The sequence below is a fragment of the Notolepis coatsorum genome (assembly GCF_963971535.1).
Source record: "Notolepis coatsorum genome assembly, chromosome: 7".
Taxonomy (NCBI): Eukaryota; Metazoa; Chordata; class Actinopteri; order Aulopiformes; family Paralepididae; genus Notolepis; species Notolepis coatsorum.
The window spans coordinates 27066506-27094135 of record NC_140171.1 but is presented as its reverse complement, the minus strand read 5'-3'; the positions used below and the strand labels follow the sequence as shown (position 1 = coordinate 27094135).

The 27630-nt window shown below is 41.6% G+C and overlaps 2 protein-coding genes across 3 annotated transcripts; one reads left to right on the top strand and one right to left on the bottom strand.

Annotated features, from left to right (window-relative positions):
• Positions 1-2388: 2388 nt before the first annotated feature.
• On the top strand, positions 2389-15334 carry LOC311231593 (uncharacterized protein; the record flags this gene model as incomplete). The annotated part of the gene is made up of 15 exons (XM_084318221.1): positions 2389-2501; positions 3744-3905; positions 4080-4118; positions 5147-5254; positions 5773-5889; positions 8358-8530; positions 10367-10439; positions 12231-12315; positions 12566-12713; positions 13237-13313; positions 13451-13486; positions 13651-13719; positions 13811-13892; positions 13975-14755; positions 15260-15334. Exons 1-15 carry the CDS (start codon positions 2448-2450, stop codon positions 15332-15334), a joined length of 2079 nt encoding a protein of 692 aa, XP_084174347.1. The 5' UTR covers positions 2389-2447.
• Positions 15335-18964: 3630 nt separating this feature from the next.
• On the bottom strand, positions 18965-20662 carry LOC311231963 (extracellular superoxide dismutase [Cu-Zn]-like). Of its 2 annotated transcripts, XM_084318606.1 has the most exons (3): positions 20541-20608; positions 20381-20459; positions 18965-19689 (listed from the first exon to the last, which is right to left on the bottom strand). In XM_084318606.1, exons 2-3 carry the CDS (start codon positions 20398-20400, stop codon positions 19047-19049), a joined length of 663 nt encoding a protein of 220 aa, XP_084174732.1. In that variant the 5' UTR covers positions 20401-20459; positions 20541-20608; the 3' UTR covers positions 18965-19046. The 2 variants fall into 2 exon arrangements, with proteins under 2 accessions (XP_084174732.1, XP_084174733.1); XM_084318607.1 differs by lacking the exon at positions 20381-20459 and having other exon boundaries at positions 20525-20662.
• Positions 20663-27630: the final 6968 nt, after the last annotated feature.

Genomic DNA, 27630 nt, shown 5'->3' with positions numbered 1-27630 from the left:
CCTACATCCTGAACGATAGATAATTGATGTTGAATGGGCCATAGTAATGTCAATTTAGCAATACAATTTAAAAAGTTATAGCCGTGCAAAGAAGGTGAACATCTCCATAGACAAATAGCGCTGGCAGAGGATGGTTTAGGATGGTCAAAGTGGTGGCAGAGAATGGGTTAACATGGGGATACGTGGCTGTGTTTGCAGGCCTAAAGCTATATTATATATTATAGCTATGGATATAATAATATAGTCGATTGTCATTGAGTTTCTTCCGGTCAAGATGCAAAAAACTGATAATTTTTCCATCCATACATTTTTGTTTTATACCGTTGTGAATATGAGTGTAGTTTCAGGGCGGTCTGGTGTAATTTCCAAAATGCTTCGTAATGGCCGGCAACGTGTATTCTAGTAAAAATGTTATAATTTCTTCCCTGGACTAGCTACTGTTCTCAAATCAAATTTAGATTATCGGTATTATGTTTCATCATGGATGCATGAAAGGGGGGGTGCCCCTCCGTGTTTTGATCGCTACCAACGGAACACGCCACACACACACACACGCTCCCGATTGCATGAAGGAATTTTTGGATCAACGCAATATTGATACCATTTAGCCCTTACCTTGACCAGGATCTGTCCCGAAAAGAATATTCCAATTATCTGATCGCCATTCCAAGTATACTGATCGCGATCGTGTTTCCAACGTAATCCAGCAATGAACATGAACCGCGACTGCTTCATTCTCGTCGATGCATGTGTGTTGGCCCAGACACCAAGCCACATCGTTTCAAATGGAGTGCAATAGAGGCCGCAAGGCGGCAGGTGGCGGTATTGGACTTTTGCGATCTCAGACCCATCCCCAGTGATAACACACAGCAGCCTGCATGTTTATTAATGGAAATATCGAATAAAAGAAATAACGATCATAATAACGAGTATACTCGTTGTTGGCGTCCAACGATTGGCGGGCTATAACGAGTATACTCGTCATTGGCAATTAAAGAGTTAAGACATGCAGGCCAGTGGTACATACTCCTGACATAGTCCTTAAGACATGCAGGCTGGTACATACTGTTGACATAGTCCTTAAGACATGCAGGCTGGTACATACTGTTGACATAGTCCTTAAGACATGCAGGTTGGTACATACTGTTGACATAGTCCTTAAGACATGCAGGCTGGTACATACTGTTGACATAGTCCTTAAGACATGCAGGCTGGTACATACTCCTGACATAGTCCTTAAGACATGCAGGTTGGTACATACTGTTGATCCTTAAGACATGCAGGCTAAATAGTCTAAATAGGCTAAATAGTTAAGATGGGTTAAATACACAGGAAAAATGTCAGGTATATGTAAAAATGTACTTGACAATAGAGATATTCTCTTCTATTCTATTCTCTGCTGTTCTTTACAGAACCATTGATTAACTTTTGGCAGAAGAGTAAATGCCAGGAGGCAACTTGATAAAGTTAACAAAAATTCTAAAATATTTACAAAAATTATTTGAAAAGATGTTACAAGAAGTATTTATAATTAACACATATTGGGCCTATACTGTACATACTGTTAAGAAATGTGTGAGTGTCTCGTATGCAGGGGGTCTGGCATTTTATTCATGGCAAGGACTAGGACCACCAAATGATTTGATACGATTGTGTCCCAGATATTGAATGATTGTGAAATGAAATAATTCTTTATTTGGCTGAGGACCCCCTGGAACCTCAAGGTCCACGCCAAGAGGCCTTGCATGGAATACATGTAGTTGTCTTTCTTCCAACATGGCTGCCTGTAACCATAGGTAACCACTTTAATAAGAGTATGAAAACCCTGGAAAAGCATGATATTACTGTTCCACTGTGACCTGACCTGTTTATAAGTTCCAGTAATAAGCCACACAATTATATATTTTTTGTTGATAATTACATTTGGCCTCTATTACATAATAATCACTCCAAATTGCATGTCTGGAGTTTATTTGATTTTAAATCTTGTTTCCCAGGCTTAGTTCTCCCAGGATTTGATAACACCCCTATGTGGGTCATGTGACGTGACGGTGACGCCCTTGAACAGTGAATGGTGTGTAGTGTAGGACTAGGGCCAGTCCCAGACTATCATCTACTTTAATGTCAACCCTCCTGCACTAGGCGCAGCTGAGGACCTAATGTGTGCGACTTTAAATAGAACCTCCTTGTTTTTGTAACAGCGTGCTCTGCAGATAATTTAATTTAGAATCTAGCGTCACTCGAATGCGGCGTGACGTCACGTCTCGCTTACACCGGACCGACGGAAGTGACGTAGACTATAGCGTTCTAATTCTAAGGACAGAGGCCACCGCTCATCTTCATCATCATGCTTTCTCTGACAGCGACGTTTGATACATCATCAATACGGCGTGATGGCGCCGTGAAACTCGCCTTCTGTTGTTGACAACAGCGTCGGGATAACGAAGATGATGAATACTTCTAGAAGAAGCGAGAACGACTGGCAGGGGCTGGTTAATGAGGTGATATAATAATAGGACGCAGTTACAGACGAGACACACCACCAGTGCGCATGATGCCATTTACTAATGTGCAGCATCCTTCTCCATTCAGCCTGAGAACGTACTGCACTCTACTGTTGCGTTTTCCCCTTTCGATTACTAAATTCACATTCAGCATAATGTAAATGGTATCGTAATTCCACATGCTTTGGAATCGTGCCTGTCGTTTATTTACTGCAGTCACTCATCATCACCGGCACCGTGGATTGTCAAGTTAATGCGCTTATAGCGGCATTTTGGATAGAGAGAGACAGGGTTAAATGTAGCCTATACTTTCAAAATAGCTTATTGCTTACACTAGAAAGTCAATATTACCAAAGCCTGCAGAGCAGTACAGGGAAGTGACGTTTTTATTTATTTATTTTGTATCATTATTCTTACAGAGCACGCAACAACGATGATCTGACAGTCCTAAGATTAAACGGTTAACATTTCATTCCCCAACTAACAGTATGACACTTGTAGGTGTTTACATATTTTTATTTTTTATTTCTCTAATAGGCTAATACATCATTATTATGTTTGAAATGTCAGTTTATTTAGACTGCTTGTTAAACTAACTTACTGTGTAATTTTACACACAACAGTCAACCTTGATATATCTGTTAGAGAGGGGAACTATACGCCCAATTTAATAATTCACACGTATTATTCCTCTGGTCTAAGACGGTCCATAAATATTAGTGAACATGATCAACTATCTCCCAAATCCATAAACTAGAGTGCTGAAACGTGTCATCAGGTATACAGTCTGAAGCTTCTGCAGCTAGTCAATGAATTGGGAAATATGGTAACGATGGCACAGACAGCACCTCTATAGAATAAAGATAATTTGGGCATAAAGGGGGAAAAAAACATTATGTACATCCATAAAGTCAGTCTCTCATTCACTGTCAATGGAGCAGCTCCAGACTTTATACCTGATGACATCACAAGTTTGAGTCTTACTTATCTGGTTTCTGGCGTTGGGAGAGAGTACCTCATGTCCACAAATATTGAATGCAATCTCGTTGGCCATGGAAATACCATACTAGAATTATTAATTTGGCTGGCGTTCCTCAATTTGAGAACAATTGTAATTTGAGAACAATTGTAAGTAACATTATCTTAAACAGTTTAACACTTAAGTCATAATACAATTAATGTGCTTAGAAAATAATCTCTGCTTTCTGGTAAAAAACATCCACGCTTGCATCTCCACAGTTCCTGGTGTGTAAACGCAAGTTGGAGAGCAAGAAGGAGGCTCTTCTCATTCTTTCCAAAGAACTGGACACTTGTCAGCAGGAGAGAGACCAGTACAAGCTGATGGCCAACCAGCTCCGCGAGCGGCACCAAGGACTCAAGAAGAAGTACAGAGAACTCATTGTAAGACAGCACTGTATTCCTTCTCCTAAAAAAACACAAAAAATATTTTGTTTTTTTTATCATTTAAGAATCTGATGGGAGAACACATTCCCCGCCTCTCTTTGCCGCTGTATACCGCGCTGACTCTTTGTGAATCCTCTCTGTTGTTATTGTTGTCTTTTTCTTGACTTCTAGGATGGAGATCCCACTTTGCCTCCTGAGAAACGGAATCAAGTATGTGAGTTTGAATTAGATTAGATTAGATTAGATACAAGTACAGTACAACGAAAAGAAGTTTGGCATCCAACCAGGCAGAGTGTAAATGTAACAGTAAAGTGCAATAGTAATATACAATGTACAGGTGATTAAACTGGGTATAAAATATATAAATTAGTACTACTGAGTAGGCCTATAGTGCTAATCAAATGTATGTACAGAGTTGTAATATAATATGTACAGTCAGGGGTGTAGCTCCAGATTCTGGGCCCCATGAAAGAATGTATTTGTAGGCCCCCTGTGAATGCGAGCGCGAGCGGATTTTTTTTGGCCATTTTTTTATTGATGAAAACGCATAATATGGTTTTTACCTATACATTCGGATCAGCAGTTCAGCCTAGTAAAGGATGTCGCATTGCGTTCATCTTCAATGAATGGACCAATGCAATAGTTTACCAAAGCCCCCCCTCTCTCTCTATATATCTCACACACACACACACACACACACACACACACACACACACACGCACACACACACACACACACTTCAGAAACAAACATAGTATCAATGAGAGCATCAATAATACACCTGAGTGATGTCTAGTTAAAAAAAAAAAAAAAAAAAAATGTGGGCCCCCCCTCAGTGCTGGGCCCTTGGAATCATCCTAAGCTACCCCCCCCCCCCCCCCAGCTACGCCCCTGTGTACAGTGATACAGGTATAAAGACACTATGGTAGTAGTTATACTGGTCAGCAGTGTAACTAGTAAGAGTAGGTAAGGGATATGTACAGATGTACATATAGTATCTACAGATATGTAAAAAGGATTACATGCAGGTATGTACACTACAGACAGATGTGGGTAGATATATATACTGTAAGAATAAATATATTTATTTATGGCTGCCAGAGATGCTTTGTCAGTCAAAGCACTGTGTCATTTGATATACCAATTGAACAAAATAAATGTTGCTTAATGTAGCTCCTATACCAGCAGAGTTGGTGTTTGAGGGTGACAATGTCTGGCCGTGCGTTTCTCTTATTCAGGTAAATTTAGCCCAGCTATTGACTGATGCCAGAGAAAAAAGTAAGCAGCTCTCTGAGGAGGTGAAGGAACTGAACCAACGACTGGCAGAAGCCCAGGGCGACAACAAGGTACTGTGTCGACACTGTGCACTGGATTCAAAGCTGCAGCTCGATCAATATGGTTATGTGCCAGTATGTCTGGTTCTGTTTGTCTTCACTATATACATTTACATTCACATTGTCATTTAGCTGACGCTTTTATACAAAGCGACTTACACGTTCTGTACGACAAGTCAGCAGGAAGGGTACAACTCTTTCAGCTGAGTAACAATGTGCATCAAACAGTGCTGAAACTTGGGTGCTGCAGTGTTGAGCGCATAGACACAAGACATATTAGTATGGTAGGAGGAGTGCATGGTAGTATAGGATGTTTTTTCTTCTTCAGATATTGATATTAATATTGATTGATACATACCTGTACCATATCCACAAGCAAGACTAATAATACATATATTTTATTCAAGCGAATGTCATTGAAAGGAAACTGACCTCAAAGAATAAACGAATAATAATTAAATAGGATGACTGTTGTGCAGACAATGATGGGAAATCAAATTGACTACAAATGCTGTACCCCTGCTCCACAGCTGCTCCGCATGACCATCACTAGACAGAGGCTGGGGGACGAGGAGGTCGGCGCTCGCCACTTCCCGGCCCACGAGCGAGAGGACCTGGTCAGGCAGCTGGAGAGAGCAAGAGAGCAGGTGAGAGGTGGGACTGTCTGGAAGTCAGTCATATTTTATACATGTATATACATATTTTATGATACCATTAAGGATGGTAAGTGTTTTCGACATGGTTCTATGTCGTTCTTGCCTTGTTGGAGTCAATACCTCTGACTGTTGTTTACTTTCTTTTCATATTTAATAGCTATAGAATAGAATAGAACGGAACTGTGTGGTCTTACTAAGTCTAAAAAGCTTGGCATGTTTTTAAAACATAATAACAACACAAAGACGCACACAGTTCATCTAGCCTTCTTGAGGACGCTGATTGCTTTAGGATCAAACAAGAGGTTTTTCTTAGTCATTTTAGGTGCGGCCACGTTCGGGATTCCCCTAAAAGAGGGACCCATGGCCCTAAACAGGCACTGTAGGCTGCATTAAGAGCTGTATGGCTATCGACACCTCTTTGGCGAGGTCAAAGGGGCAACCAAAAAGACCCTCAATCCATCTTCATCAATGACAGCTTCAGTGAACCTCCTTCCTCCTCTTCAGACAGTAGAGGATTGGGCTACCCCCCCCCCCCCCCCCAACACCTCTTCTTTAGGGAGTGAAAAGGTCAGGAGTCCGGTTTCCTCTGGACACTGGTGTGAATCGACAGCAGACTCTGAGATAGTGTGCATGAGTAAAGAAGCCACACCCTCCAAAATATCTGTTCTCTGAGGCCGTCACCTCTTCTCCCTCTAGCCAGAGAGTTGGCCAAGACTCAGCTCTAGACACCCTATGGTCATATACCGTCATAAGACTAACGGCTCTAGACACCCTATGGTCATATACCGTCATAAGACTAACGGCTCTAGACACCCTATGGTCATATACTGTCATAAGACTAACGGCTCTAGACACCCTATGGTCATATACTGTCATAAGACTAACGGCTCTAGACACCCTATGGTCATATACTGTCATAAGACTAACGGCTCTAGACACCCTATGGTCATATACCGTCATAAGACTAACGGCTCTAGACACACTATGGTCATATACCGTCATAATACTAACGGCTCTAGACACACTATGGTCATATTCATATACCATCTGTAGAGACTATCCTGATGTCCTGGTAGACGCTTGGCTGGGTGCGGGAAATCCTCGTCTTTGACGCGCAATTAAAGATAAAAGTAATGTCCAGTCGGTGTCCCTTGCCGTTGGGTGAGGTTCCCATTTAATTCAAGCATTTAACGTAATACATAATACATGGTTGCTGAGCCAAACAATGGTTTATAGAAAATTATATTAATAATAGTGAAAACGAGCGAGGGTGCATGCGGTAAAAACCGTGAGACCTCTCCGTCACCCATACCTTGATTGCGCAATAGCCTACACCTGTGCCTAATGATATCCAAAACCCATGCGCTCCGCGCCGCCACCCAGTGATGAACTTAACAAACTACAGACATAACACAAAAACAATCAATTAGCTCCTACACCATCACAAGACTAACGGCTTTAGACACCCTATGATCATATACCATCGTAAGACTAATGACTCTAGACACCCTATGGTCATATACTATCATTATGTTGTGCTGGTTCCTCACTCCCTTTGGCCTCCAGTGTCTCAGAAAGAAATTACCTTAATTATCTCAAAAACTCCCAAAAGAAAGAAAAATGCCATAAATACTGAGGTGTTAATAATTTTCTCTGAGATAATCCCTTGTGCTTTTATACAGCATCTAAAGAGAAGGAGGCGGAGCCTCTCACAGCCTGTAAAGTAGTACGATAGAGCTAATGGAGCTAATAGAGTGGTACGATAGAGCCAATAGAGCTCAAGGCAAGAATGACGCAGGACACATGCTGTTGTCAAAACCATGTCCTTTAACAAATTACAAGAAATACACACATTTAGGGGCGGCTGGGTAGCGCAGCGGACTAAGCGCTCGCCTATCACCGCAGAGACTCTAGGATCGAATCCAGCTGTCAGTGGTACCTCTGGCTTGGTCGGTCGTCCCTACTAACACAATTGGCAGTGTTAGCGGGTGGGAAGCCGGTGGGGTATGTGTCCTGGGCGTTGTAAAACAGCGGCTCCTACTGTTCAGCACGGAAGGGATCTGGGGGAGATAGTATGATCCTCCCACGCGTTACACTCCCCCGGTGAGAGTCCTCGCTGTCAGGTGAAAAGAAGCGGCTGGCTGACTCCACATGTATCGGAGGAAGGCATGTGGTAGTCTTCACCCTCCCCAGGCCGACAGTAGGGGGAAAAAGCGCGCAACGACCAGGAAGGGAATTGGGATGGGGGAAAAAATATGGAAAAAAAGGGGAAGAAAAAAAGTAGATAAAAAGAAATACACACATTTGCAAAGGAAATATTGTACACCTGGTACAGTACATCAATGACAAGAGAAACATTCTGAACGAGTTTGGTGGAATCAGGTGAGATACTGTAAATTCAGGGAATTAACTTACAAACTTACACAAGGCATGAGTTTGTGTGTTCTCTGCTGCCATAGAGCGAGGTTCTGGAAAACTGTGTGAAGTCGCTAACAGACGAGCTGCAGGATGTGAGGGCAGAGCGTAATGTGTTTCAAGAGAGGGCACATCGTCTCAACCTGGAAATGAACCACATTCTGGGGAACGACGAGATCCGGATTTTAGACGTAGACGCACTCTGCATGGAGAACAGGTTTGTCCCTCTGTTTCTTTCTAGATTAGTGCAGAGACAGACACAAGCTAGCTTCTCTGTAATGAGCCGCCTGTGTGACACAACTAATCCTGCAAACCTGTCATGTTCGCTAACTCGCTATTGCCCAGCTGGCCACACTGTCATCCATCTGACAGTCATCTGATGTAACCCTGATGATGAAGGCATGTTGCCAAAACACATTGATTTTAATTATATTAATAAAGTACATTATTTTTTAGAACACTTCGGCCTCTATCTAAGAGTTGTTGAATTTCTCTCCTTTTTATATATTTTTTCCCAGTTCACGCACCTTGGTTGAAGGACGAAGTTGCTGTCATCTAGGCGGGTCAACTGGTCTAGCCTCAGGACCCACATTTTTTAACCACTTTGATTTATTTCACAAATTCTTTTTGCAGTGTAATACACAATCCTTCATGCATTGTTAAAAACGTGAACAAAAAAAAAGTGCAACAAAAGTGCAACTAGGGCTAAAAACACAATGAAATAAAAAAAAAATATATATATATGCTTCTTAGCAGACACTTTTATCCATAGCAACGTACAGTACATGAGTGCATAGATTTTCAGTATATGTGGTCCCCCATGGGATCGAACCCACAACCTCAGCATTGTTAATGCCATGCTTTACCAAGTGAGCTACAGAGAACTATATAGAAGGCAGATGTATCTTGAATTACAGGCATATATGCTTTTTAAACAAGTTTAAACTGGTGATGCTCATCATGATTCAAGAATCTAAATAGAACTGTATGAAATATGAAATAAAAAGGCAGACTTTTATTGTATTAAATAAATAGGCAGACTTATCCTGAATTACAGGCATATGCATTTTAAACGAGTTTAAACTGGTGATGCTCATCAAGTTTCAAGAATCTAAATTGAACTGTAGCAGAGATGACCCTATCAGGGGATACTGAACAGCATTGTATTATGAAGAATATTCATTTTTGATGGCTTCATGCTTTCATGTGCTAGCACTTCACTGCACACAACACACTGAGGATTTGGTCCCTCTCTTTTGTCCTCAATGTAAGAAAACCCATATTTAATGTAGTCTGTGTCGTATTTGCATTTCGCCATGTTTACAAATGCTTGAATCAATGAGCGCTAACTGATGTGACGACGTTACTGTCATGACAACACTGGCAGCAAACAGCTACTGCACACGCTGCGTCATGGGAAACGTATGGCCTTCAAAATAAAAGTGCAGCATGAGATTTTTTTTCCCCCCTCTCACACACACATCCGCGACCCACTCAAAATGGCCCTGCGACCCACTTTTGGGTCGCGACCCACTAGTTGAGAACCACTGATCTAGGGAATGATAACATGAAATGCTAACGTGCATTTTTTTAAATAATTTGATACAACTAGTGATTTATGTACAAAGACTTGAGGGGGGAAGGGGAAGGGGCATTCATAGATCCTTGCATTCTCTAAGAGGGCAAAGGTGTATGGATGCTGATAAGCCATTGCTTATAGTTTATTGAAGATTTATGGTGGAAAAACCATACCAAACTAATTGTTATAAAATATACAATATCTTTTAACTGTTAAAAACACACATGGAGGGGATCTTTAAAGACATTTATAAATCTGCCCAATTTTTCTTTTAACTTTTTATATTAATTCTATGATTCAATTCAGTGATTCAGTGGGGTGAAACATTTGTATTGAACCATAACATTATAGGGATAAATGGGCCTAACAGCAATTGACAGAGCTGGATCAAGGCCGAAAATAAGATGTCCTGCTGATATTGGAATATACTGTACTTCCTTAGACCGATGAGTAAAGCGATATATTTCCTTTCAGATATTTACATGACCGCTTTAATCAACTTCAGGAGGAGGTGACCATACTCAAAACAAATCTCATCAAGTACAAGGTGATATAGACTATACAGCACATTTATTTTTATGGTTTGATTATCATTATTAATAATAATAATACTAATGAATTATTGTTGTCATAGTTGTTGTTGTCATCATTATTATAATAAAAAAAAAATTATTATTATCATAGCTCCTCCCAGCAGCATGTCAAAGTGACTTAACCCCTAGATGCTATTTTTATTTTAATTTTTTTATCCTCTTTTTCTCCGCCTGATTTTCTATGCTTTTCTCCCCATCTAAATTTTTTGTCGTTATGCCAATTCCCCCCCTCCCTTACCTGGTTGTTGTGCGCATGTTCCTATACTGGTCGGTACGCGTCAACACTTCAGGCAACCAACTTGCGTTCAGCGTTTCTCTGATTGGCCACGACGCCCATGTGACCGCGGCAGAGCGAGAGAGCGGCAGAGCGGAAATAGGCTGCATTCTATTGCCATGCTCTGCGACAAACTCTAACCTTAACCAACTCCGAAAGAATGCCTAAACTTAACCCTAACCTTAACCAACTCCGAAAGAATGCCTAAACTTAACCGGCGAAAGAAATATTGCCATGCTCTAAGACAAACTCTAACCTTAACCAACTCCGAAAGAATGCCTAAACTTAACCGGCGAAAGAAATATTGCCATGCTCTAAGACAAACTCTAACCTTAACCAACTCCGAAAGAATGCCTAAACTTAACCCTAACCAACTCCGAAAGAATGCCTAAACTTAACCGGCGAAAGAAAGACGTTTATATAGAGAGGCGATAAATTATTTAAACGTAAAAAAAAAAAAAAAAAAATTGAAGTGATTCGAACTTGTCACCAACTGGACCGCAGGCTCCACAGCAAGCTGGCGAACGAGTTGAGCTAACCGTCGATGTTAAAACAGGGGGGATTGCGTATGCATAATGCCGCGGCAAACTGCGCGCCTCTGCCGCCTGCTGCTGCGCTCTGCCGCTCCGCTCTGCCGCTCCGCTCTGGCGCTGCCGCGTCGCCGCGCAAGATGGTTGCCTTAAGTAATGAAGCAGTCGGTACAAGGGAACCCTGAAGTCTACCACATGCTTCCTCCGACACTTGCGGAGACAGCCAGCGGCTCTCTTTTCACCTGGCAGCGAGGACTCTCATTGGTGAAGTGTAACGCGTGGGAGGTCACGCTGCCTTCACCACTTCCTGCCTTTCGCTGAGCAGGCGCCCAGACCTGACCTGTCCACAACGGCAAACGAGTTAGTATGACGATCGGCCCAAGCCGCAGGCAATGCTGACTCCGGGAGTCGAGACCGCAGCCTCTTGCATTGGTGACGAGCGCAATCTCCGCTACGCCACCCGACCACCCACCCACCCTAGCTGCTCTTGATGAGCTTAGCACGTTGCATGGTTGCGTCTGCCGTTGGAATGTGTGAGTGAATGTGTGAATGTGAGGCATAAGTTGTAAATAGTGTCAGTAAAATGGACTGTATTTATATAACAGCTTTTATCCAAAGCGCTTTACAACTTATGGCTCACATTCACCCATTCACACACCGAGTGGAGGCTACCATGCAAGGTGCCGACCTGCTCATCAGGAGCAGTTAGGGGTTAAGTGTCTTGCTCAAGGACACTTCGACACGCTGCCGGGTGGAGCTGGAATCAAACTGGGAACCTTCTGATTACCAGACGACCACTCTACCTCCTAAGCCACTGTCGCTCCTGTGTGTATCAGTGCATCTCTATTATTCAAATTTCAAAAACAAAGTTAAGAAATGTGTATCTAAAAGATTCAATTCCTTTTTTTGCCTCAGATTAATGGTATTTTGATTTATTACAGACTGCCCTGGAGAGCAGAAAGAACTCCAAAACATCTGGGAAACCCAATAGTAGTGCACTCACTGGGGTACTGTCTGCCAAACAAGGTCAGAATGATTAGGATTAAAAAAAAAACATCTACTGTGTATATATAAAGTAGGCCTACTACAAAATTGTGTCTAAAGTCTCATGGTAATTGACAAACACATAAATGTAATTCACTCCTTAGTCCTTCCCTTAGATGTAGTTTACTTAAGATGATTATTAATAATAATTAGCAATGAATTATAATGATCTCAGACATTCCAGCATGTATATGACTTCTGTATACATTTTGTCTTGTGTTGTGTGATGCAGTGCAAGAATTGCTGCTCTCTGAAGAGAACGGCTGCAGTTTACCGGTCACCCCTCAGTCCATCTCAGACCTCAAGTCCCTGGCCACAGCCCTGCTGGAAACTATTCACGAGAAGAATATGGTCATTCAACACCAACGGCATACCAACAAGTATGGCCGTATCTGTACTTTGATAGAAACAGGTCACTGACCAGATGTAACAAGTAAACTTCAGAGTGAATAGAATAGAATAGAATAGAATCGTGATTGAATTAAAACATTGAACATTGAATTCCAATTTACAAAAGAGAACAGAATTATAAACATATGACTCAAACAAACAGCATAAGACACGGTACAACTGAGTCTCAGTTAAATTAAACACAACAGACTTTCCTAAAGGAAATAATGCAAAAGTAGGGGTTGGTGGACAAAGGGTTCATCAAGGAAACAGCATGTGGGATAAAATACTTGGGTTTCCTATAGCGCCTCCCAGAGGGCAGCTCATCAAATTCATTAAAAAGGAGATGTGAGGAATCATCTGAGGCTTTTGCCTCGAATGTGTGAACTGTGCCAAGTGAGGTCTGACTGGTCTGGAAGTACATTCCGTTATTTATATATATATATTTATATGCATTTCAATGTATTCCGTTATTGTGTATTTCAATGCAAAAGCTCTTTCTTTTGTCAATAGGATTCTGGGAAATCGAGTGGCAGAGCTGGAGAAGAAACTGAAGTCACTCGAGGCATCTGGAATATGGAGAATGCCTGGTATATCATACCTCATTTTTTTTATACGTAATCCAAAATTCAAGTTTGATCTTGTTCAACATTCAATACTTTGTATTTTGCCATTTCACCAAAGGCTTTCAACCCAATTTCCTTTATTTTTTTCTTGCTTTCTGGAGGCCTGACTTACAATGTGTCCCTGGGAATACACGGAAGTAAGTCTCTCTGTTATAAACTACTATTACCTGCTTTTATTAACTTCTTATTTGTGTTGTCTCATATCTGTTGGAAGTGTTGTGCATATTGTTGTGTACCTTGCAGCAGTTTAACTGCATGCATGACAAAACAAGATAATACTGATAAGATAATTCTCTGAAAGGAGGAAGAGATCCCCTCATCCTGAATGATGATCGGCATGCTGTGGTACCAGGTCCTCGAGGCCAGAGAGGTGAATAAGTCATTCAACCATCTTGTTTTTGGCCACATATTAATCGGTACCTGCCAGCGAGCATACATTAAAGTCTTATATTGTCACACAGGGGGTGATGGATCGGAAAGTGTATCAACCAATCAGCAGGACTCTCCTGAAATGCCAAACCAGGAGGAGGAATCTGCAGTTGTGTCTGGCGATTCAGATGAATGTAAAAAAGAACCGCCCTCAACGTTCTCTGTGGAAACATCTCAGCAAAATACCTCCGTCCAGTCGTCTGAGGAAGTGTCTGTCAGTCCTCAAGCTGAATCCAGGGGTGATGGACCAGAAAGTATATCAACCAACCAGCAAGACTCTCCTGAAATACCAAACCAGGTGGAGGGAATTACAGCTGTGTCAGGTGATGCAGAAGAATCTAATAGAGAACCATCTTCAACAATCTGTGTGGAAACATCTCAGTCGTCTGAAGCAGCAACCAGGAGTAATGGACCAGAAAGTATATCAACCAACCAGCAAGACTCTCCTGAAATGCCAGAGCAGGCAGAGGAATCGAAAGCTGTGTCAGAGGATTCCGAAGAATTTAATAGAGAACCATCTTCAACAATCTGTGTGGAAACATCTCAGTCGTCTGAAGACGTGTCGGTCACCCCTCAAGCAGCAACCAGGAGTAATGGACCAGAAAGTATATCAACCAACCGGCAAGACTCTCCTGAAATGCCAGAGCAGGCAGAGGAATCGAAAGCTGTGTCCGACGATTCAGAAGAATTTAATAGAGAACCATCTTCAACAATCTGTGTGGAAACATCTCAGTCGTCTGAAGATGTGTCGGTCACCCCTCAAGCAGCAACCAGGAGTAATGGACCAGAAAGTATATCAACCAACCGGCAAGACGCTCTTGAAATGCCAGAGCAGGCAGAGGAATCGAAAGCTGTGTCAGACGATTCAGAAGAATTTAATAGAGAACCATCTTCAACAATCTGTGTGGAAATATCTCAGTCGTCTGAAGACGTGTCGGTCACCCCTCAAGCAGCAACCAGGAGTAATGGACCAGAAAGTATATCAATCAACCGGCAAGACTCTCCTGAAATGCCAGAACAGACAGAGGAATCGAAGGCTGTGTCAGACGATTCCGAAGAATTTAACCGAGAACCGTCCTCAAGGTTCTGTGTGGAAACATATCAGCAAAATACCTCAGGTCATTTGATTGATGAGGTGTCTGCCAGTCGTCAAGTAGAAGCCAGGGGTGATGTAGCAGAAGGTATATCAATCACTCAGCAGGACTCTCTTGGAATGCCAAGCTTGTTGGAAGAATCAACAGCTGTTTCTGAGGATTCTGAAGACCTTGATAGAGAACCGTCCTCAAGGTTCTGTGGGGAAACATCTCAGCAGAATACCTCCAGCCTGTCAGCTGAGGAAGCGTCAGTCAGTCTTCAAGGAGAAACGACAATGAGTGATGATGAGTGTCCAAGCAATAACCAGTCACAGACCACAACATTAACAGCTTTTACAAACCACCAGTTGGAAGACAGTGGATGTTTAAGGTCTTCTTCTACCACAGAGACGGATGGGGAAGAACCCCGCGCCTCAAACTCCCATCGTCTACATGGAACATCGGAGGACTCCCAACGCTTAACGGAAGAGGATCAGTCAGATAAATGCGCTCAGGATGTGGAGACTATCGAACCTCTTAGTAACTCCATGGTGGGAAATGTTGATATTCCATCATCCACCTGCAGCTCTACTACTAACGACGAGGAGGAACTCTCACACCTTCAGACAAGATGTGACAGTCGCAGGTCTTAGGGAAGTCTGAAGTCCTCTCACTGCCTGCTGCCGACACAATGCAGAACATTGGGAGAGAGGCAGAGCATAAAATAATGACCTATAATGGTGATGATGATGAATATTACGTTACCTTATACTGCTTCCTCTAACAAGTTCTTCATTTCCATTTTCTTGTGGATAACGAAAAACCAAGCGTAACCGAGGAGCTGTGTGTTATTGTGGACTACTCTGCCACAGCAACAATATTGCACAATAAGCCACAGCCTGAAGTCGTTATCGCTTTGATGTAACAGTTACTGACAACTGTCACTTTCATTTGAAAATATGACCTAAACACAGTCTTTGCATAGCAAAAAAAAAAAAAACACTAAGGATGTGGAGGTTGTTTTTCTTCACTGCTACGTTGCTGTGAAATTGGTTATAATTAGGGATGTCCGATATTATCGGCCGATATTGGCATTAAACTGTATCGGAAATTATCGGTTTTCAAATTATTATTATTATTTTTTACATTTATTTAAACGTTAGTTACCCAGGCAAGCAAGTAAGAACAATTCTGATTTTATTTATTGTCAAAAGTATGCATAATGTTGTGTTAATTCCACGACAAGAGATATGTAATGTTAATTACCTGAAATTATTCCGTTTTTTGGGGGGGGAAACCCTGCATATATCGGTATCGGTCGATATCGGTATCGGAAATTAAGAGTTGGACAATATCGGTATATCGGTATCTGTAAAAAAGCCAATATCGAACATCCCTAGTTATAATGACACATTCTTACGGCAGCTAAAATACACAACTGCCAGTACAAACCATCTATTACCCTAGTGATCCACTACATGCATTCATTTGGTCTATTTTGGGAGCTCACCGGCTTGATTCCCTGTGAAATACCCTCTGTTAGCCTGATGAGGTACCCCACATCGTAAACCGAAGGTGAAATAATGAAATATGCAGAAAGAAAGCCTCCAGCTTTCCGATAATAAAATCCAGCGGGGACACAATTCACCTCTCCATTTGGTCTGTTGGTCATCTAGGAATCTTTCGCTGTGTTCGAGTCTTGGCACTGTGGGCACTGGACAGTGAATAATATGAGCACACCAGTGTCATGTTGTTTCTTGGGATCCCCATTAGCTCATGTTGTAGCTTTCGTGCCGTGGCTACTCTTCCTGGGGTCCACAAAACATCAGCACATCTTCTGCAACATATGTAGTGTTTGTCAAAAGCAGAGAATCCTGCGTCACACATCTACAAAACCTTTTTTTTGTAGGGAAAATGAGGGGACAAAGTGTCTTGAGAGCATTGGCTGTGCTGCATATTTCACCAACTCCTCACAGGAAATGATTTATTCTGAAAAGTGCTGTAAACTGTTATACTGTAGGTTATTATAACAAGACAAGTCTTTGTCCTCTCTCTCCTCCCATGTGTTTTTTTACGAGCCTAACAGTACATTTCGCAGAGTAAATTTTACTCAAACCGAGTCCAAGTGAGTACATTTTTACTCCGTTTGAGTAAAATTTACTCAGCGAAATTTACTGTGTAGGAGGCTCGAACAGCCTGCCATCAATTACTTAAAATCTTTTTTGGGCATCTGTGTAGTGATCAACAAGAAAAGCCATGTTTAAATCCCAAACCCGCCGTTTGAACCAAGCTATAAAAATCTGCATGACAATTATACTGTACATAGAACATGTGGGAATACTTTTTAGAATTAAATTCATGTACAAAGATATAGTTGTATTTATTTTCCAATGTGTATAGTCTACTTTTGTCTAACCCGCTGTGAAATGCATCTGACACAGCAAGCGTATTTTGTGTTTTAAAAAGGGCTCAGCAATGACATTGGGTTGTCACTCCATCTGATGTTAAGAATGTATATACTAAATGTCTGTATGATGTCTCACTGTCTATATTACAAGCACATACTGTAATATGTTGATATTGTGATCAAACATAACTCACTAAACAGCAGTTATATCAACCAACCGTCTATGTTTATCTGTTGAATGTGCACAAAATGTATTTTCTCGCAGAATAAATACTTTTCAGGGACTGGAGTGGTGGTGGTAAATCAACTTTACTTTAACTGAAAAGTGTACAGCAGTATTCAGATAATGTAGCATTATAATGCGTCATGCGTGCAGCAGTATGTGTGGTAATGTAGCATTATAATGCATGCAGCAGTATTTGTGGAAATAGAATTATAATGCATGCAGCAGTATTTGTGGAAATGTAGCATTATAATGCATGTATTCAGGTAATGTATAGCATTATAATGCATGCAGCAGTATTCAGGTAATGTATAGCATTATAATGCATGCAGCAGTATTTGTGGAAATAGCATTATAGTGCATGCAGCAGTATTCAGGTAATGTATGCATTATAATACATGCAGCAGTATTTGTGGAAATGTAGCATTATAGTGCATGCAGCAGTATTCAGGTAATGTATAGCATTATAATGCATGCAGCAGTATTTGTGGAAATGTAGCATTATAGTGCATGCAGCAGTATTCAGGTAATGTATAGCATTATAATGCATGCAGCAGTATTCAGGTAATGTATGCATTATAATGCATGCAGCAGTATTTGTGGAAATGTAGCATTATAGTGCATGCAGCAGTATTCAGGTAATGTATGCATTATAATGCATGCAGCAGTATTTGTGGAAATGTAGCATTATAGTGCATGCAGCAGTATTCAGGTAATGTATGCATTATAATGCATGCAGCAGTATTTGTGGAAATAGCATTATAGTGCATGCAGCAGTATTCAGGTAATGTATGCATTATAATGCATGCAGCAGTATGGTAAGTGGACATACTGATATACCGTGCAGCGGACATTGCGCTCGTCACTAACTCAAGAGACACCGGGTTCGACTCCGGCTGTCGGCGTTGCCTCCGGCTTGGGCTGGCCCCCATACTAACTCAATTGGCAGAGTTAGCGGGTAGAAGTCGATGGGTGGTAATCTGGACGTTGTGGACAGCGACTCCTGCAGGTCGGTTGGGGACGCCTGCACAGCAGAGACAGGAAATGGGGGTAGTGTGAGCCTCCCACACGTTACACCTTGCCAATGAGAGTCCGCGCTGGCAGGTGAAAAGATGCGACAGGCTGCCTCCACATGTATCGGAGGGGACACGTGATGCAAGGCTTCTATCCTCCCTACAACCGGCCAGTGGGGGGCATATGCGAGCAACGTTCAAGACAGGGGAGGGAAGAATTGGCACAGTGGAATTGGGATGGGAGAAAAATAGAAAGAGGAGAAAAGGTGGATACAAAAAATGTATGTATTATTTAAATAGCAATGCAAAAGTACTATATTGGCATTACAAATAACTATAATAGACCCCCGTTGATCTATTCTACTGTATACCCCCATTGACTATACTAAGCTGTGCTTCTTTAGGCTTGTTACATTTCACTTTTTAATTCGTATAGTGGATGAGTCATTGCATTAGAAATGGACAGTGAAAACAATGGAGCAATGTTTTATTTGTCTGAAAGGACAATGACTAAAGACTTCATCAAAACTCGTCTTAAAGCAATACATAATGTCAGCCTCTCCTCTGCTGCCTGTCATTGTACATATTCCAGAGCTTGGGGGAAGAGATCCCAATAGCACAACAGCCAAGTCTCCGGCCAGCATTCCCATGGAGAAGGCTCCCAGCGTCACCGCCACGGCCCAAGTCGTCAAACCGTTCGTGGATAACCACCGCTCTCCCCGTGACGGACAGTCCCCCAAACAGAGTTGCCTCAGAATCAATCAGTTCATGGATTCTTCCTTGAAGGGCCACAAAGTTACCGAAGTCTCCCGGGTGGTTCGGGTGAGGGGCCGCGTGAGGATTGTAGTGGGCCCCAGTCGACTCGCATCCCTGGCTAAAGTCTCCGTACTGGTGGATATGTACAGCTCTGGGCTCTGAGCTCCCGCTCGGGAAGCCGTTGAGACGGAGAAGGACTTTCAGGGTCCCGTGGGGGTATTCCTGCTTGAATAGCACATGCCCGTAGACCTTAGGGAGCCCATCAGCTAGTGTCGTGCTGGGTTTCATTTTGCATGCTGCGTATAGAGTACCATTGTGTTCCCTGACCTCTGGTGGAGCAACTGTGTCACTGTGAGTTGAGATGCATTCTTGAAAGCCGACCAGGAGGACCAATAGTGTCGGGTAAAAGAAGAAAATGGTGCAGAATATGTTCATTGACCTGAAAGGAATGAACATAATCAGGACATTAAAAACCCATTACTGTTGTGATTGAGGGACAGGTGTTTCAGGTACAGGTTTCATACGTTATAACTGCACTGAAAGAGCATAGTAAGATCAAGATCCATTATTTTAAGCCACAACAATGTAAGAGCCCTTAAGTAGTGGTTTTGGTTTACAGTAGGCTACTCTAACATGATAATAGCACATTAGCAATTGGTGGTGACATGACAAAGGCACTCCAAAGATTTATTCAGAGGTGCATCAATGGTTCTAATCGTTCCTTGCAAACAGCCATTTGTCATTTGTTCTATAAACAAAGTGGTAGATTGTTCCTTGTGTTCATAATTGATTTTTAATATTAATTTAAATTGCGCTCCTTTGAATTGTGCATCAATAGGCTACCTGCGTAATAAAAAATACATTTGCATACAACGTTTAATTCTGTATGCATAACCCAATTCTGACATGCAAACGTGAGCCAATTAATTGAATATTTAATTTGAAATGGGTTTCAAATTATGTTGATGGCTATTTCATGTAGGCTAATTCGAGCTATTTAATTTACGATGCAGGTACGCATATTATAGATATCAAGATATGTTTATGAACTTTACATTTACATTTCTTGTTTTTAAGTCAATCTTGGAATTTGGAACGACAACATTTAGGCTACCAACAAACCCACGTACGCGAATAGGCTTTCCCTCATTCCGTCTGTTCATCTTGTGTGGCGACCCTCTTCCTCTCAGCTACAGCGTCCCTCGGGGCCTAAACAAAGTTGTTGAGTAATAATAACGCATATGTCTACTGCTGCAATAACTCGGCATGCTCACCTGTATGACGACATACCACTTCAGAAAGACCAGCCACAACACCGTGATGATTTGTAACTGTAAACTGGAATAAAAGCTAACGTAATGTAGTAATGGCCTGGATAGCATAAAGATTTTTTTTCATGTAAACGACGGGGCAGTATGCGTAGGCTAACCTGGGGAGGAGCTGAAAGAAAGAGCCGAAATCCGACACCACTGAGGGAAATTCAAATTGGCTTCTTTACTTAGGCTGCATTGATTGATTGATTGAAAACTTTATTAACAGATTGCAGAAAGGGGTACAGTACAGCTCAATACACACAATTGTTAAGGGGGGATGCAGACCAGAGAAAGACTTTCGTCTTGTTTACATCAGGGTCCCCCATTTTCAATTCATCTTAACATAATTACATACACGACATACAGATAGACAGTACTGTGCTACATCTATACATTTATGACATACCAGATTTGCAAATACAGTACTGTTTGTGATACAAAAAGTGCAGGCTACGTCTTGTTTGATTAAGTACCGGTACATTCTGTTTTTGTAATTGTGTGTAGGCTAAAAGCCAGGAGATATGACAGGAGCTAAAGAAAACCCTTACATTTGTCTCACAATAAACAAAGCGGCTAGGTATAATAACACGACCAGGCAAGTCACCAAATAACACAATAATAAACTAGATGTATTATTTTATTTGCCATAAATTATTAAAATTAGGCTTTTGTGTGTAGAGTAAAGTGACAGGGGTAGCCAGGTGTATCAATAGTATTGCACAAATGGAATAGGATATATTCAAGATTCAGTATTATTTATTGTCATGTGCAGTTAATGTTTGCGTACAATGACAATGTAGCTATATAGTTTGCTAGTACGCCCTACACAAAATCACACAATACTAAAAAACAAAAAATGAACTAAAGGAATTAGGAACAAAAAAATTTACGAAATTAAATATGAGATATGAGAGAATGGAATGAGATATACAACTTTACATTTACATGTCTTGTTTTTAAGTCAGTCTTGGAACAATCAAATGCAATTAACTTCTCTAAGGCTAGAGTTTTTTCTAGCAAAGAAAAAAAGTAGGATCACAAAATTCTCTCACGCGCGCGCGCACACACACACACACACGGACCTTCCTACAGGCGATATAGGCGGTCGCCTAGAGCGCCACCCAGAGGGGGGCGCCAAAAAAAATTAAAATAATAAAAAAAAAAATATATATTTTTTTTATTTTTTTTATTATTTTTTTCTGTGCAGTTTTGGCGCCCCCCTATATATCTGCAACCATTATTTTTACATTAAAAAAATTCTAACATAAGGGAAAATGAGCCAAAAATCTAAAACGGTCGGTCGGTCTGAGCCTCAGCTTTAGGTGTTCACAGTCAGAACATGCTAGAGCGCTGTGCATTGATGGGTATCGGTCAAGTGTTTATAGAATTGAACGTTGAGGAAAGAAAGACTAACGTTAGAGAACTATGAAGAAAAAAGCCATAAAAAAAAAAAGAAGAAAAAAACATTTGGGGGGGGGGGGGGGGGGGGGCGCAGTGGTGAATCTCGCCTAGGGCGCCAAATGGGCTAGGTCCGCCCCTGGGTGCACATGTGCGGTGGTTTGTCCACCAAAAAAGCGCCAAAAGATAGAAAAGAAACTAGCAGAGCCAGAACTGTTCAACTCCCCTGGTGCCACAGCCAGCAGAGAAGCCTGTTTACTTTATAGCTTTCAAACCAGCTGCAGCCTGAGAACTGGAGTGTGAGGGGCTGTAACACTAAAGATGGCGGCAACGACAAAGAATTACTGCAAAATAAACATACATCTGTTGTTTAAAAAAAAAAAAGATATATATATATATTTTTTTTTTTTTTTTTTAAACAACAGATGTATGTTTATTTTGCAGTAATTCTTTGTCGTTGCCGCCATCTTTAGTGTTACAAGTTATAAGTGTTATTTATATATATATATATATATATATATACTTATAATAATATCGATAATTATGGATATTGCGTGATATGATATTGTTATCGATATCGTTATCGCAATATAATTTTTGGCCATATGGCCCACGCCCAGCCCTACAAGTGGTTATAGTGTAACAGAGTATTTTCTGTTTCCCAAATAATAGATTATTATCAAACTGGTGAACCATACACGCCTGTAGCCCCTAAAGCTGCTAAAATACACATTTTGTTCACTGTTTTGGTTCTAGAAGTAGGGCAGGTTGGAAACCCTATTACTCTCCCCAAAACCAAGACTTCTCCCCAAGCAGAAACAATTTATGAGTAACGCATACCTACTCCCATTATGGGCGGTAAGTGTGTACACAAAGATATACACATTCTCTCCTCAAGTAGATACTGTTTTTTTTGGGTTATCAATGAATAATTTTTTTTACATGTATTAACTCAAGAAGTGCCAACTACATATTATTATAATAATTCATCCAGTTTTCTTTTAAGTGTTTTGGTTAATCAGGGTGTTTATCAATCGTATATTATCGTTGTTTTGTGTTATTTTTTATTACATCACTAACAAAATAATAAAAGAAAAAAAGACTAATTTAATCAGATTAATCACTTTCTTCAAATTGAGGATTTAGTTTGAGGATATAAAAAAATAAAAATAAAGAATTTATAAAAAGAAATGAGAATTTTTTTATTTATTTAAATGTTTTAATTAAAACGAAGGAACGTCCGTTCAAAAAACCCTGACGAAGTTTGAATAACTTTATTCAAATTGAGGATTTAGTTAAAAAAAATATATATATATAGGCCTATATATATAATTTTTTATTTTACTTTTTTAATTAAAAACGAAGGTTCGAACGTCTGTTCGAAGAACCCTGACAAAGATTGAATCCCAAAAACAGGCCTCGGGGACAGCCTTACCAAACATTTATATTATTCAAATGTCTCTCAAACTTGTTCCGTTGTGATGTTACAGTATGATGTCATAAACAAACATTCTAGAACATTTGTGATGTCACAGTATGATGTCATAATAGAACATTCTAGAACATTTGTGATGTCACAGTATGATGTCATAATCAAACATTCTAGAACATTTGTGATGTCACAGCATGATGTCATAAGCAAACATTCTAGAACATTTGTGTATATATATTCAACAATTCTCTCATGCGGCTACACTGCCGGAAATTCTAAAGAAGAAGAAGAAGAAGAAGATCTCATTGTGCATCTTGAAACAGTACTGAATAGACTAAATAACATGGATTGAAGCCTGCATTTCTCAACCAAGGTGCCTTGCCTACCGTTTTGCTGTGCAAAGGTGAGTGTCCACAACGGCTAGCTAGCTGTTCTACTTGAATACTGAATGTTAATATTGAATCAGACAATATTGAATACTGAATGCTAATTCAGGTTGACAGTTGACATCATTTGACAGTTGACAGGGGGCTGGAAAGTTGATTTAATACAAGAAAAAATAGTAATTTAATCAGATTAATCACTTTATTCAAATTGAGGATTTCGTTTGAGGATATAAAAGATTAAAAATTAAAAAGAATTTATTTAAAAAAAATTATAATAATTTTTTTAATTTAACTTTTTTAATTAAAAACGAAGGTTTGAACGTCTGTTCGAAGAACCCTGACGAAGTTTGAATCCCAAAAACAGGCTTCGGAGACAGCCTTACCAAACATTATTTATATTATTCAAATGTCTCTCAAACATGTTCCGTTGTGATGTCACAGTATGATGTCATAAACAAACATCCTAGAACATTTGTGATGTCACAGTATGATGTCATAATAGGACATTCTATAGCGGTCAGGTGGCTTAGCGGAGAGGCTTATAGATTGAAGCCTGCATTTTTCAACCAAGGTGCCGTGCCTACCGTTTTGCTGTGGAAAGGTGAGTGTCCACAACGGCTAGCTAGCTGTTCTACTTGAATACTGAATGTTAATATTGAATCAGACAATATTGAATACTGAATGTTAATATCAGACCATATTGAATACTGAATGTTAATTCAGGTTGACAGTTGACAGGGGGCTGGAAAGTTGATCTAAAGGGGACATGCATTATAAATGCCTTTTTTCTGTGTTTTACAAATTCAGCCTGAGACGTTCAGAGTCACTCCGGCCCGCGCGCACACACACTATTGTCACCTGTGTGTCGTTGCGCTCTGGGTAGTGGATCTGTAGTAGAGCGCTGTGTAGGCTACATCATCTGGATGGACTGTTTCTGTGCGAGCAAGCATGCATACTATGGAATTTAATCCTGCCGGCACCACTGCCGGCCCACACACCGGCCCACATGGGCCACATACCGGCCCACATTAGTGGCCCACACACCGACTCACACACTGGCCCACACACCGGCCCACATTAGTGGCCCACACACGGACTCACACACTGGCCCACACACCGGCCCACATTAGTGGCCCACACACCGACTCACACACTGGCCCACACACCGACCCACATTAGTGGCCCACACACCGACTCGCACACTGGCCCACACCGACTCACACACCAGCCCACATTAGTGGCCCACACACCGGCCCACATTAGTGGCCCACACACCGACTCACACACTGGCCCACACACCGGCCCACATTAGTGGCCCACACACGGACTCACACTGGCCCACACTGGCCCGCCGTACAGACCATGTAGCCTGGGAGATGACTGAAATCACTGCAAGAGCTAGTAGGCTATTTTTAAGCATCTTTCTGTGTCAATTTTCATTTTTACATCTAACTTTTTCAGCCCTACCCTACCAAAGTGGGCCGATCGAAGTGGACTAAATGGGCCAGTCGAACCCCCCCATCAAAAAAAATTCTTAACCCAAACGGTTCATGCGTTTTGCTAATCTGATTGGCCACTGACGTTTCTGGTCATGTGACATGTGTGCCCAATCGCGTGACTTTCGAGGCGGAAATGCCTATTTCCGCCTCGACCAGCATGCAAACCCTAACCCTAACCGTTCTATCGCCATTCTCTAAGACAAACTCTAACCTTAACCAACTTCGAAAGAGTGCCTAAGCTTAACCGGGGAAAGAACTTGCCGTCACACGATTGGTGCGACCAGAAACATCAGTGGCCAATCAGAGCGCAAAACGGGAACGCGGAAGCATGCACCGTTTGGGTTAAGAATACAGGCGTCCGGGCCTGCTTCAAAGATTAGGACTGGTTTCCCTCTGTATTCCAGCATTCCCCTCCTCTTCCGTGCCTCCCGGATAATCCTCTCTTTTATTCGATAATGATGTGTAGGCGAGCAATAACCGCTCTAGGCCTGGAGCCGGGTGCTGGTTTGGCAGTAAGGGCCCTGTGACACCGGTCCAGTTCGGGTGGCGTAGAGAGGACCTCCTTCCCCAGAATTTCAACCAGTACCTCCGCAAAAAAGTCGCTGGGCCGGTCGCTATGAACGGACTCATCCAGTCTTAATATGCGAATATTAGACCGGCGGCTGCGGGACTCGACGTTGGTTAGCTTAGCCTTTAGCTTATCATTGCTCTCTTTTAGCGCCGTACACCTAGCCTCTAGCCAGCGTGTCCACCCTGCCAATCCAAGTATTCAAGCCATCTTCCACAGAGGTCAGACGCTCGGCATGGTCATTAACCAACGTCCAGAGGCTGTCGAGTTTGGTTTCGAGCGAGGCAGCGGACGCTCTGATTTCGTTGGTTAAGGATTGCCTGAGCTCTTCAATTAGCCCAGCAATGGCGGTTATATCAGCGGGAGCGTCGTCCTTCTTGGATTCATTTCTCAGTTGTCTCGTCGCCATTATGGTTCTTGCAGCCAAAATAAATAGGTACTAGAAACATAAAGGGGGTATATACAAAAAAGGTTTAACTGAGTTGAAAATATAAAAAGAGGCTTTTAGGACTAAATATAAAAATACAGGAGTCACATCGTGGCAATGAGCGACTACTCCATCCTCGACCTGGAACCGGAACCCCTAGCTTGTATATTTAGAATTTTAAAATAAGCTTAGAACTGGCATCATCTTTTTGTATCACAAACAGTACTGTATTTGCAAATCTGGTATGTCATAAATGTATAGATGCAGCAGTACTGTCTATCTGTATGTCGTGTATGTTATGTTATGATAAATTGAAAATGGGGGACGTACTTACAATGTACAGTTTCTGACAGCTGGGCTCGCGAAATAACGTTATGGCGTTATTTATGAGTGAGCGAGTGAGTGGCAAAAAAGAAAATGCGCTCCATCTCGAAAGTCATGGAGAAAATAGTCTACGAACAGGTCGAAAAGTACCTGGCGGAAAAAAATCTAATCTACGAATTCCAATCTGGCTTCAGAACGTCCCACTCCACTGACACATGCCTCCTCTATTTGAACGACCACATCAAACAAGAGGTGGACGCGGGCAAATACTGCGGCATGGTCATGCTGGACCTACAAAAGGCCTTCGACACTGTCAATCACTCCATTCTAATGGACAAGCTAAAAGCAATTGGTTTTGATAGCTTATCAGTGAGCTGGATGCAATCCTGGAGGGGAGAGAACAGATGGTATGAGGTAAACGGTACTCTATCCCCCCCCCCTCACAGTGAGCTGTGGTGTTCCACAAGGAAGCATACTAGGACCGCTACTCTTCCTAATTTATGCAAATGACATGTCGTCAGCCTGTGACTGCAACTTGTTCCTGTTTGCGGACGACTCAGCCCTGCTGGTCTCTGACAAGAACAAGTTGCAGGTTGAAAAAACCCTCAGCTCGGAACTAGGCAAAATCTGCATATGGCTCGCTGATAACAAACTATCATTACACATGGGCAAAACAGAGTCCATTCTCTTCGGTTCAAATAACAAACTCAGCAAGACCGACGGCTTCTCAGTTACAGTGGGTGACAATATTGTCACAAGGAAAGACGAAATTACCTACCTGGGTTCCATCCTAGAGGCAAATCTTTCCTGTGACAAAATGGCATCCAATGTAATAAAAAAAGTCAACCAACGAACTAGATTCTTGTACCGGATCTCCTCTCTGGTAAACAAGAATACCCTGAAGACTCTGGCAGGAGCACTCATTCAAGGGTACTATGACTATGCATGCACCTCATGGTACCAAAGCACCTCAAAGGCTCTTAAAACAAAATTACAAACATCACAAAACAAACTGGTCAGACTACTACTTGAC